At 37.3% G+C, this 13,830-nt stretch overlaps 1 protein-coding gene across 1 annotated transcript in view; it reads left to right on the top strand.

Moving 5' to 3' along the window:
- The window catches only part of ush2a.L (Usher syndrome 2A (autosomal recessive, mild) L homeolog), a 442,265-nt gene that overhangs the window by 180,010 nt on the left and 248,425 nt on the right, over nucleotides 1–13,830 (top strand). The window contains exons 31-32 of the mRNA XM_041562401.1: nucleotides 1,468–1,581; nucleotides 8,788–8,949. Of these exons, the coding sequence (XP_041418335.1) occupies nucleotides 1,468–1,581; nucleotides 8,788–8,949 (276 nt within the window). The remainder of the gene's footprint in view (nucleotides 1–1,467; nucleotides 1,582–8,787; nucleotides 8,950–13,830) is intronic.

Below are 13,830 nucleotides of genomic sequence, written 5' to 3'. Positions count from 1 at the left end.
TCAGTTAGGGGGAGATTTGGGGTGAGTGTTTATTTGTGCCCTGGGTATCCCTGGAACTATAGCAGGGTGACTGTTACCCCAATGTTTCTATATATCTGTAACCTTGTTATGAGCGAGGGGGAGATTTAGGGTGAGTGTTTATTTGTGCCTTGTGTACCAGTGGAACTATAGCAGGGTGTCTGTTACCACAATGTTTCTATACATAGCTGTAATACTGAGCTGGGCTTTGCAGCATCCCAAAGGCTGGAACACAGATTAAACTGCCTACCGACCTACCACAGGGTTCATTTATGAATGCAAGTGTCACGATCGGCACCCTAAATCCAGAACAAGTGCTAGGCTCCCTGGCCTCGGCTCCACATTCACCTGTAGCAGCCGCCTTTCACTTCGGGAGGAGCCCTCCGCTAATCAGATGCTGCCAGGTCTTAATAAGAGAGGAGCCTAGCAAGAGTTCTGGACGAGCGAAAGGGCACAATTGTTTACCAAGTATTTAGAGGGAAGGCCACACAACACAGGAGGAACCAAATGGAATAGCGTGGTCAGACAGGTAGGGTCGGTACAGGCAGATTTCAAGCAAGGTCCGACAGGCTAGGATCAGGATTTGAGAGTTCAGAATAATCAGGCAAGCAGTCAAGGATCAGGATTTGAGAGTTTGGAATAGTCAGGCGGTGGGTCTGCTGCATAAGGGCCACCCTCATGGCCCCCAGCCACAACCCCCCTCTGCCACCTTCCCCCAATAGCACATACCTTTTCTGTAGTGGTGGACAATATCAAGCAGCAGGTCTGGGCCTGTGGAGCCCATGAGGATCATGGCCTATTGGTTTTTTTCCAGGTGTCCCTTCAGACCAATCCAACCCTGGGCTCATGAGCAACATGTTGTTCACCACCCTAAGCGGGTTCTTATTTTTGGATTCCAGGCTTGAAGGCATAAAAACCAAATGTACTGTCAACCAGAACTTGTAGGCTCCCCGTCTACATATGTGCTACTAAATAGACAACCGCAGCCCTTATTTAGCACCCCCAGGGACTTTTTTATGTTTGTGTTATTCTCCAACACCTTTTACATTTGAATAAGGCCATTGTTTCTGTCTTGCATGTAGTAAATGACCCATGGCAACTTTGGCCCTGTACATCAAGCATGAGAAGAAGCACAAGCAGCAAAGTGGCTTCTAATAGCTTCGATTATTCAAATAGGCACAATGCTTCCAATGGGTACAATCCTTCACCCATTTCAGTGTTTAGCACTTTACTACTCGCCCAACTCATTTCTAGGAAATAGTGGTGAATAAAATAATAAGTATGGCAACTCCCACTCATGAACAAAACAAAACTGCACATGTAAATAAATAAATCTGTATCTGTCAAATAATCCATTGTTTGATGTTTCCACACACTGAAAATCACTGATTTTGAATAATAACATATTGATCAAATCTCACAACTTTTCCCTTTTTTTTCCCCTCCCAGGCACCCTCAAAGGCTTGCTCCCCTTCACAAAGTACGCCGTAACTCTTTCGATCTGCACCTTGGCAGGGTGCAGGGAAATGCCGCCTGTTCTGAGCATCTCCACTCTTCAGGAAGGTAAAAGTAATTTCAGAGGTCTTGACTTCCCCATCTCAGTCATGAATAATAAAAGAGAAGAGCTAAATGCTGCAAAGCCATTTGCTACAAAACTCGGACCTAATTTGATGACAAAGTGCATTGCCAGACTGTAATTGCACCATTTTTTTGGGGGGTGCTAAAATGAATCAAACTCCATACCCTTTAATGACATGCATCTTTAATAGATGTAATGCAGATTAATGGGCTTTTTAATTGCTGTTACATTGTTCATGCAAGAGCCTTGTCATTAATACGAAGCATCTGAAAGATTAATGAAAGCTTCCCCATTTTACTATGGCTCGGAAGTAAATCCAGAGACAGACTGACTAAAAAGAATTGATTGTATGGCACAGTATGAAACTGAGCATCAAATGCTTTGCTTTCCATGGTCTCTTTTAACTGCTAAACCCCAGCACCAGCAACAGTTATTCCTAGATGATACAATGACCAAATGCCAATGACTTTGTCTATCAATCATTTTAACATGTGCCCTATTTGTAAAAGGGCATCCCTCTACCATTCCTCCTTTTCTTTTCTCTGTTTGAAGAAAAGTTTTTTCTCTTGGTTAAACATCCTATAATTGTCCCCCTTTACCCATTAAACTGCAATGTTTTCACATAGTAACATCGTTTCATTGTATAGGTATGGGATCTGTTATCCAGAATGCCTGGGGTTTTCTGGATAATTGACCTTTCTGTAATTTTGGTCTTCATAACTTAACTCTACTAGAAAATGATATAAACATACAGGGGCCGATTCACTAAGGGGCCGATTCACTAACTTCGAGTGAAGGATTCGAAGGTAATTAACCCTCGATATTCGACCCTTAGTGAATCGGCCCCCAAGGGTCGAATATCGAGGGTTAATTAACCCTTGATATTCGACTAGAAATTAAAATCCTTCGACTTCAAATATCGAAGTCGAAGGATTTAGCGCAGATAGTTCGATCGAACGATCGAAGGATAATTCCTTCGATCGAACGATAAAATCCTTCGAATCGAACGTTTCGAAGGATTTTAATCCAACGATCGAAGGAATATCCTTCGATCAAAAAAAGTTTGCCAAGCCTATGGGGACCTTCCTCATAGGCTAACATTGACTTCGGTAGCTTTTAGATGCTGAACTAACGGGTCGAAGTTTTTTTTAGAGAGACAGTACTTCGACTATCGAATGGTCGAATAGTCGAACGATTTTTACTTCGAATCCTTAGATTCGAAGTCGCAGCCGTAGTCGAAGTTCGAAGTAGCCCTTTCGATGGTCGAAGTAGCCCAAAAAAAACTTCGAAATTCGAATTTTTTTTTAACTTCGAATCCTTCACTCGAAGTTAGTGAATCGGCCCCTAAATAAACCCAATAGGCTGGTTTTGCTTCCAATAAGGATTAATTACATCTTAGTTGGGATCAAGTACAAGTTACTGTTTTATTATTACAGAGAAAAAGGAAATCGTTTTTACAAATTTAGATCATTTAGACAAATTGGAGATTGTCTAATTTGTTTGTGTAATTTGGAACTTTGTTTGTGGTTAAGATTGATAAAACATAAGACTAATGTTTTTTTCTCAAATAGAAAAAAAATGTTCCTTGGTTACCTTAATACAAACTTCTCTGAATAGTAACTACATTATGAATAAATATATATGTGTAAACACAGGATTTCAAAGAGAAAATGTTATTAGGGGAACCCAACTATACAGAGTAAGGGAGTTATTTACTAAATTCCTAATGCAAAAATCACGAAAAACGGGTGATACTTTTTTTTTATAAAATCTGACTTTTAGGGGCCCATTTACTTAGCTCCAGTGAAGGAATAGAGGAAAAATAGTTCGAATTTCGAATGTTTTTTTGGCTACTTTGACCATCGAATGTACTGTCTCTTTAAAAAAAACTTCGACCTCCTACTTCGCCACCCAAAACCTACCGAACCTCAATGTTAGCCTATGGAGAAGGTCCCCATAGAGGGGAACGAATAGAGCTAAATCCTCCGACTTCGATATTCGAAGTCGAAGGATTTAACTTCGACAGTTGAATATCGAGGGTTAATTAACCCTCGATATTCGACCCTAAGTAAATTTGCCCCTTAAAAAAATCACGAATTTTTCAGAATTTATTAAACCCCGAGGATTGGAAAAGTCTGAATCTGAAAATCCGGCATCTCAGACCTGTCGAGGTTGCATATAAATCAATGGGAGATGTCCCAATGATTTTTTGATGTGTGGTTAAAATCGGATTTTCCACGCTTTTTTCTGATTTTTTCCCTCAAACAAAATTAATAAATAAGACCAAAAAACCAGTGCGGAGTTGGTCGCAGTTTTTTTCAGAAAATATTGAGATAAATTTGAATTTTGATAAATAACCCACTAAGTATTTTAAAATATTGTCAGACTATAACCAAAATACAGGTATGGGATCCATCATCCAGAAACCAGTTATCCAGGAAGATCCAAATTACGGGTAGGCCATCTCCCAGTGACAAAGTTATAGTGAAATAATACAATTTTTAAATTGTATTTAATAAATGTATACATCTCTTTAATATTAAAACAGTAGCTTGTACTTGATCCCAAGCAATATATAATTAATCCTTATTGGAAACAAATCTATCATATTAGATTTAATTAATGTTTAAATGATTTTCTAGTAGACTTAAGGTTTGGAGATCCAAATTATGGAAAGATCCATTATGCAGAAAATCTCAGGTCCTGAACATTCTGGATAACAGGCCCTGTACCTGTACATATAACATGCACTTATGGCAGTATATATATATTCAAACCATTTACATGACCTACTTTAAAACATTTCAAAAGATATGTCCAGTCTTTGGCCAACTCTTCATAAATCTACCCGCTAATCTCCAGCTCCTGGAAAAGATGTGTGTATAGAGAGCAGGGATGACCACCATCTGGAAAAATAAGGCTAGTGAAAAATTTGAGTTTTTTGAAAGTTAGTAGACTCATTCCAAATGATGAAGTTTTTTAATAAGCACACAGAGTTTGATGAACTTTTAGGAATTAAAAAAAAATCTCAAAAATTCACAAAATCAAATTTGAAAAAATAAGCCTCCCCATGCTGAGGTTTAGCATTGACGCTTTACTTACTTTCACACTGTTTGTATACACACTTGTATCTAAGGGTATTACAGGCTTCCAAACAATGGGATTACTGACTATTACTAAAGGGCAGATTAATAAATATTCAAGGCTGCAATTTAAAGAAATGTCAACAAAAAATCTGGACCTTGGAGTTTTTCATAAATTGGGTCTTTGCATAAATAGGAACATTAAGGGGGTTATTTACTAAACTCAGAATGCCAAAAATTAAAAAAAAAACATGTTTTTTGAAATTTGAATCTTTACAAAAAACCCCCCCCATGAATTCTGCTGACTTTATTATACCCAGAGGAAAAAGTCTGAATCCGAAAATCCGGCATCTCAGACCTGCCGAGGTTGCATATAAGTCAATGGGAGAAGTGTCAAACATTTTTCAATCATGCGATGGGTTTCATGCAATAATCCAAAGATTTCATGCAAAAATCGGAAAAATTCGTAGGATTCGTATTTTTCACTATATTTTCATTTTTTTTCCCACAAACAAGATTTTCGGGAAAGTGCATTAATAAATAAGGCAAACAAACCCGTGAGGATTTGGTCTTTGTTTTTTTTCCAGAAAATATTGAGAAAAATTCAGACTTTGATAAATAACCCACTAAGTGGCAGATTTATCAAAATGTGAGTTTAGAGTTTAACATATTAAAAATCACCCATGTTCTGTTCATTCTATTTATCAATGATTGAAAGTTAGAACTCACCATTTGATAAATACGGTTCTAAAAATCCCATTGGAATGAATAGATCTTTTTTTTTAATAGTTTTATTTATGAAGCTCTAAATTCATAGTTTGATAAAACTGCCATTAGTGATGATGAAGTACGGATTCACAGCAAATTTAGATTTTTCGCCCTTGGTGAATATTATAAAAAAAACTGCAGCAAAATTTTGTGTTGAGAATTTTCGCTGTGAAAACACATGGCAACAAAACCCATAGATCCCAATGTAATTGTCCAAAGGAAGGTCACACTTGACTCCAGTGTGTTCTGCATAGAAAAAATTGTCACAAAAAAATCACTGCGGAAAAATGGTTTTGCGAATTTATTCGCCTGCAGCGAATCGCTAGTATTCACCGCAAATTTGCAGCTGGCAAATAAATTCGCCCATCATTACTCATATTCCAAACCTATATAAGTGAATATTAAAATACAATCATTTGCTGAATTGGAATTGCCCAGTTGCTAAGAGAAGGTTATAGTATACAGACTAGTAATACAAATCTGTATTTTATAACAGTGATGTTCTAATAAATTATAAAAAGAACATCAAAACAAAAAAAAAAATTGTGGTTTGTTTTCTATAAAACTAGAAATGTTTCTAATATCCCATCACATGACTTATCCAAATATTTTATTTAGGAAACCACTTGGCATCAATCAAGTATTAAGCAATAATTCCAGTAAGAGACAAAATAAAAGCCTGAAAATAAGAAAACAAGAAGCTTACTGGATTCATAAATAATATCCCCTGCAGGCCAGTGCCTTGAATATAGATCTACATCTAGAAAAATGTATTAAATTATTAGGATTTTGTGGTTTTTTTTTACATTTCTGATACTGTTGATAGCATTTTTTCAAGGATGTGATTAGGATAAATTAAGGATTTGCCAAACTCTTCTAAGCTGTGCCAGAATTTGCTGTCTCAGATATATGTAGGATATATTTATATAAACAAGTCATAATAGAATCCATTCACTAAAAAATACTGTATATACAATTTTTTTCCTTCAGTTTATCTTGATTTGGGACACACAGGGGCCAATTCACCAAGCTTTTTTCGGCTACTTCGACCATCGAATGGGCTACATCGACCTTCGACTACGACTTCGACTTCGAATCAAAGGATTCAAACTAAAAATCCTTCGACTATTCGACCATTTGATAGTCGAAGTACTGTCTCTTTAAGAAAAAACTTTGACCCCCTAGTTCGCCACCTAAAAGCTTCTGAACCCAAATGTTAGCCTATGGGGAAGGTCCCCATAGGCTTGGCTAAGTTTTTTTGGTCGAAGGATAATTCTTCAATCATTGGATTAAAATCCTTCGAATTGTTCGATTCTAAGGATTTAATCGTTTGTTATTCCTTCGATTGTTCGATCGAAGTATTTGCGCAAAATCCTTCGACTTCGATATTCGAAGTCAAAGGATTTTCATTCCCCAGTCGAATATCGAGGGTTAATTAAACTCAAAATTCAACCCTTGATGCATCGGCCCCACAATGAAATTAGGATCATGTTCATGTAACATTTTGTTCAAGACATATTTTAAAGCTGTCTAAGCATAAACTCAGGCCGAAACATCATTGCATGTAGGTTCCTCTTGGGATACAGGGCTTTGCTTTGTCCCCTATATTAATGCCCACCTATCCATCAGTTTGGAAGTCTTGTACGCTTCAAAGTCCCATTGGTTCTGCCTTTTGAAAATCTTTGCTGCTGATGTCTTCATTCACTATGGAGGTTATTTATCAAAGTCTGAATTTTTCTCAATATTTTCTGCTACAAACTCCGATCAAATCCGCTCGGGTTTTTTTGCGCTTATTTCTTATTACATTTTTTCCAGAATTTGCTTTGCGTGAAAAAAAATCTGATTTTCACCTTTTTCACCTGAAAAGTCAGATTTTTGCCCGAAAACTCTGAAACCCCAAAAACTTCGGGGTATTGCACATCAAAAAATCATTGGCTTATCATTGATTTATATGCAACCTCGACAGGTCCGAGATTCCATATTTTCAGATTTAGGGGCAGATTCATTAAGGGTCGAATTTCGAAGTTAAAAATACTTCGAAATTTGACCCTCGAATTGAAATCCTTCGACTTCGAATATCGAAGTCGAAGGATTTAGCGCTAAACGTTCGTTCGATCGATCGAAGGATTTTTCGATTTTTCGATCGATCGAAGGAAAATCCTTCGATCAAAAAAAGGTTAGCAAACCTATGGGGACCTTCCCCATAGGCTAACATTGACTTCGGTAGGTTTTATCTGCCGAAGTAGGGGGTCGAAGTTTTTTTTAAAGGGAAAGTACTTCGACTATCGAATGGTCGAATAGTCGAACGATTTTTCGTTCGAATCGAAGTCGAAGGTCGTAGTCGAAGGTCGAAGTAGCCCATTCGATGGTCGAAGTACCCAAAAAATACTTCGAAATTCGAAGTATTTTTCATTCGAATCCTTCACTCGAGCTTAGTGAATGGGCCCCTTAGACTTTTCCTCTAAGTTTAATAAATTCTGAAAAATTCGTGATTTTTTTTAAAAGTCAGATTTTATTAAAAAAAAATCACAAATTTTTCGTGATTTTTACATTCAGGGGCTGATTCACTAAGGTTCGAATATCGAGGGTTAATTAACCCTTGATATTCGACTAGGATTCGAAATCCTTTGAATTCGAATATTGAAGTCGAAGGATTTACCGCAGAACGATCGAAGGATTATTCCTTCGTTCAAACGATTAAATCCTTCGAATCGAACGATTCGAAGGATTTAAATCCAACGATCGAAGGAATATCCTTCGATCAAAACAAGTTAGCCAAGCCTATGGGGACCTTCCCCATAGGCTAACATTGACTTCGGTAGCTTTTAGATGCCGAACTAGGGGGTCGAAGTTTTTTTTAAAGAGACAGTACTTCGACTATCGAATGGTCGAATAGTCGAACGATTTTTAGTTTGAATCCTTCGATTCGAAGTCGTAGTCGAAGGTCGTAGTAGCCCATTCGATGGTCGAAGTAGCCCAAAAAATACTTCGAAATTCGAAGTTTTTTTACTTCGAATCCTACACTCGAAGTTAGTGAATCGGCCCCTCAGAGTTTAGTAAATATGTGTATATGGCATCAACAAAATCAAGGAAGAGGCACACCTCCCTCAGACTTCTGATCTTTTTTACATATTCAGTCCATCCAATAAATAGATCAATGGTATTTATTCCAAGCTGGACAGTATCTCATTATTCATCTCGTAGGCTGATCAATCAGATAACCTGAGTGTTGGCTGCCATTAGACAGTTAAGTGCATTAATTGAAAAATATTACAATGAAACAAACATTTTCAACATGAAAACATGATTTCATTAATTTACAATTAATTTTACTTCCAGTTCCAGAAGAAGTCCAGCCACCCATTGCGGAGACTTTTCCATATTCATTGCATTTATGCTGGTTGGAACCTAGGAAACCAAATGGAATTATAACACAGTACATATTGCATATGAATGGAACACAAATATACAGAGGAAATGGGACAGAACACAATATTACTTGTGAGTATTGCAGTGCAGTTGTTTTTCTGAAAGTGCTCTCTCTTGGTTATTGAAGTTCATTTATTTGGGGAGGGTGTATTTCAAATGAGGTTATATTGTTGTGACAGTTTCCAAGACTTTGGGGAAGATTCACTAATGGGCAAATTTTCGCCCCCTCGCACCACTTCGCCAGTCACAAATGTGCTGCAAATACGCTAATTCACTGATATGCAAAGTTTCTTCCGGGGCATCGAACTCTGGTGACTTTTCTCTAGCATTACTTCAGCTGTGTGAGCATTTCATAGCGAAGATGCACTAGCGGTTGTTTGTGCCTAGCGGAAATTCCCCAGTGATCTTGCACTTAGCTCAATTTGCATAGGGCGGGAAATTTAAAGTTGTATGGACATCTTTATTATAAATGTTGATGCAAATGGTTTAAGTTCCCACTTTTTATTACAAATGTCCAGGGAACCTTAATAAAGACAAGAGAGTAAGGGGCTGATTCACTAAGGGTCGAATATTGAGGGTTAATTAACCCTCGATATTCGACTAGGAATTGAAATCCTTCGACTTCGAATATCCAAGTCGAAGGATTTAGCGCAAATACTGCGATTGTACGATCAAAGGATTATTCCTTCGATCGAACGATTAAATCCTTCGAATCGAACGATTAAATCCTTCGAATCGAACGATTAAATCCTTCGAATCGAACGATTCGAAGGATTTAAATCCAACGATCGAAGGAATATCCTTCGATCAAAAAAAGTTAGGCAAGCCTATGGGGACCTTCCCTATAGGCTAACATTGACTTCGGTAGCTTTTAGCTGCCGAAGTAGGGGGTCAAAGTTTTTTTTAAAGAGACAGTACTTCGACTATCGAATGGTCGAATAGTCAAACGAATTTTAGTTCGAATCCTTCGATTCGTAGTCGTAGTCGAAGGTCGAAGTAGCCCATTCGATGGTCGAAGTAGCCCAAAAAATACTTCGAAATTCAAAGTTTTTTTACTTCGAATCCTTCACTCGAATTTAGTGAATCCGCCCCTTAATGTACAGTAATGCCCTACACATGAGCCCACAGTAAAAAAAGAATGTTTCATATGTTATGAAATGTTTGGAGAAAACCGGTTAGCCAAAAAAAGTTTAGGTTAAGAATTTTGCAGGCAATTCCGCTTCAAAAAAGGAAAGGTTTTTGAAACTTTAATGCATTTTCGGCACACAGGATATGATGTAAGTGACATAAGATTGAGGAAGATGTAGCTTCTTTTTAGCACATTGTCTGGTCTGAGGTAACGAAATCAACTCTGGCGAAAGAGGTAAAGTTCAGTAAAATCCACCCTTTACTGAATTTGCGGAGTAACGACCTTTCGCCAGAGCAAAAAGTCAAGTCTCCTGGTGATACGAACGAGCGATATCGATGGTCTCTTTCACAAGCGAATTGGCGCTGTGCCTGTTAGTGAATTGGTGATGTCCCTGTTGGTGGCAACGCTGGTGAATTGTCTTTTAGTGAATCTGCCCCGTGATCTTACTTTAACATTTCTCACTGGTTATGCCATAGTGATTCCAAGACTTCCAGGACCATTGTGCCACCTGAGGCAAAAGAGCCATGAAGCCATTGCCCCACATGTAGTGAGCAGGGATGAGCACTCATTTACCACTCATTTTTGTAACTTTGTAACTTTTAGAATTTAGTAGAACTTATTAATATTTTCAGACTCGCAAACTTACTCCTCTTATTAGTCTAAAATGTTCCAAAATTCTGTTTCACTGAAATTTAAAGTGCAATCTGTTTCCTTTGATCCATGAATCTAGCAACCAAAAAACTAATTGTGTATCTAGATAATCATCTTCAGACTATAAGGGCACAATTATCAAGGGTCGAATTTCGAATTGAAAAACTTCAAAATTCGAAGGTCAAAAAGACCGACCGGAATTAAGTTGAAGTTTTTTGTTGTTCGAATAGGTCTGTTTTCAATCAAATAGGTCCATCTTTGGCTGAATTCAGATCGTTTGAAGTGAAGGAATAGCGCATTCGAATGAATTCGATTTGAAGTTTTTTCAAAGTCCACCAATTGACTCCAAATGGGTTCTAGGAGGTCCCCCATAGGCTAAAACAGTAATTTGGCAGGTTTTAGATGATTGGTTGAAGTTGAATTTTTAAAGAGACAGTACATGATAAATTTCAATATTCGAATTTTCGAATTTTTATAAAATTTTAATCGATTTTGGACTATTCCTTAGTCAAAGTACACATAAAATAGCTCAAAATTCAAATTTTTTTCATTCGAAAATTCACCTCGACCTTTGGTAAATCTGCCCCTAAATGTCCTTTACACTATTTTTGTATTACACTTGACAAAGAGCCCGAAACATGTTGGGGCAAATTTACTTATGGTCGAATATCGAGGGTTAATTAACCCTCGATATTCAACTGCACAATTGAAATCCTTCGACTTCGAATATCGAAGTCGAAGGATTTAGCGCAATTCATTCGATCGAATTAAAAATCGTTCGATTTGAAGGATTTTAATCCAATTTTAATCAAAAAAATACTTAAAAAGCCTATGGGGAGCTTCCCCATAGGCTAACATTGACTTTGGTAGGTTTTAGGTGGCAAAATAGGGGGTCGAAGTTTTTTTTTAAAGAGACAGTACTTCGACTATCGAATGGTCGAATAGTCAAACGATTTTTAATCGAAGTTGTAGTCAAAGGTCGAAGTAACCAATTCCATGGTCGAAGTAGTCAAAAAAATACTTTGAAATTCAAAGTATTTTTTATTCTATTCCTTCACTCGAGCTAAGTAAATCTGCCCCGTTGTGTGAATAAACACTATTGCAGCATCTAGCACTGCCTCTGTGGCTTTCTCTCAGTAATTCATCGGTTGATTACGTATCTAGATCATCATCATGATGGCAATGACTGATGAAGATGATGATATTATGATGATGATGTTGTCTGGTAATTAGGGTAATAACAACTCACATAACCTGTTAGATACCAGTTTAAACACCATAAGAAGAAAGAAATTCAATCAAATTTAAAAATAAATGGATAAAAATGAAGAGAAATTGTCTTAGATATTCTTAGGATGTTATTTCTTTAATATGAGAAAAATAAGGGCCCTACCTTCTCAACTATTCCCTGAATATTTGCATATAACTTCCTCTCTTGGGCCCAGTTATGAACCTTAATAGGCAGCGATTTGCTTTTCTCACTTTTAGTAATGTAAAACATAAAATAATGCATAAATCCCCCATTCATTTCTTAACATACGTCTGAGCTCGTCCTGTGCCGGGTCAGTTCTGACACTGAAAAATGACACCTTGTGAAGGCCACTGAATTTTTACTATAATAAATAGCGTACATTTGAAGTCAAACTTTTTTTTTTTCATTCCTTATTCAAAGGTAATGGATTTTCAGTAACCATAGAAACCTTGTTGTAGTGTTTTAGATGAATACATAAGGGATATAAATGATGGGAACACTTATTTTTGAATATAAATGACCACATTATGTATTATTAGCAGCATGAGAAAACAGATACAGGTTTCATTTTGGGCATTTTAAATATGCAACAAAGAAATGATTTATTATACAAAAAAAGTTGACTTTAGTTGAGTAATTTCAGAGCAAGTGATGTTGTTCTTCCAAACTTTCACAATATGTAATTCTAAAGCAAGTACCACTTATAGCTAGTGATGGGCGAATGTATTCGCCAGGTGCAAATTTGCGGTGAATTCCCACGATTCGCTGCCGGCGAATAAATTTGCGAAACCGATGCGAAAATTCGGCGGCATCAAAAAAATGGACGCCAGCGTCCATTTTTTGCCCGCCGGTGTATTTTCGCCAGCGAATTTAAAAAACGAGACGCCGGCATCAGAATTTAATAATCAGCCCTGAAGCATCAGTTTATACTATAGACAAACTTAATTTTCTGCTGGATAATTAGTGACGAGCCCTAAGCTTAGCTTCTCAACAGCCAATCAGAGCCCACTGAGCATGTGAGTGTCACAGACACTTTCCAAGATGGTGACCCCCTGTGACAAGTTTGAAGTCCTGGATCATTGCTGCTATTGACAAGCTGAAACGTTAGCCTCGTGCAATAAGTTCACTATATAAAATATGACATTTGTAGTCATATTTATTTTTAAGGTTTTGTTCTCCTTTAATATCAGTGAAGCCACCCAAGAAAGCTGTGAGGGGCTCTTTCATTACAAACACAACTCCTTAGGTTTTTCCTCCTGTATTCTAATGGGATATATTATAAATCAATGCCAGGTATTTCCCTGTATAATTCTGTTGGAAAACAGTGGCTCTTTAAATGCTGGGAAGCACATTTAATACAACAGAGCAAATAATGTATGACTTTGCCTTGGCCCTTGCAGTGAATTTATTCTCCACCACAGCATGAGATAGAGTTTAATAATATAAACATGCAAACAACATACTAATGTCACAGCAAATTATATCCAGGTTGAAATTATTAGATGTATTACTTCATAATTGAAGGTGAAAGGCTGAAAAACAATATCTGAAAAACTGTACAACGGTTTGGATCTGCCTGCAAGGTACTGTAGATTGAGAGAGAGAGAGAGAGAGAGAGAGAGAGAGAGAGAGAGAGAGAGAGAGAGAGAGAGAGAGAGAGAGAGAGAGAGAGAGAGAGATGGATAGATGATAGATAGATAGATAGATAGATAGCAACATAGTAACATAGTAAGTAAGGTTGAAAAAAGACACATGTCCAATAGGTTCAACCTTTTCGTTTTTTTTTTAAATTAATCTGCCTAACTGCCAGTTGATCCAGATGAAGGCAAAAAAAACTCATCTGAAGCCTCACCAATTTGCCTCGGAGGTGGAAAAAATTCCTTCCTGACTCCAAAATGGAGAAGTCCCTGGATCAACGTGT

This window comes from Xenopus laevis, chromosome 5L (assembly GCF_017654675.1).
Source record: "Xenopus laevis strain J_2021 chromosome 5L, Xenopus_laevis_v10.1, whole genome shotgun sequence".
NCBI classification, from domain to species: Eukaryota; Metazoa; Chordata; class Amphibia; order Anura; family Pipidae; genus Xenopus; species Xenopus laevis.
The sequence above is the reverse complement of the archived record's forward strand: the minus strand, read 5'-3'. Positions and strand labels throughout refer to the sequence as shown.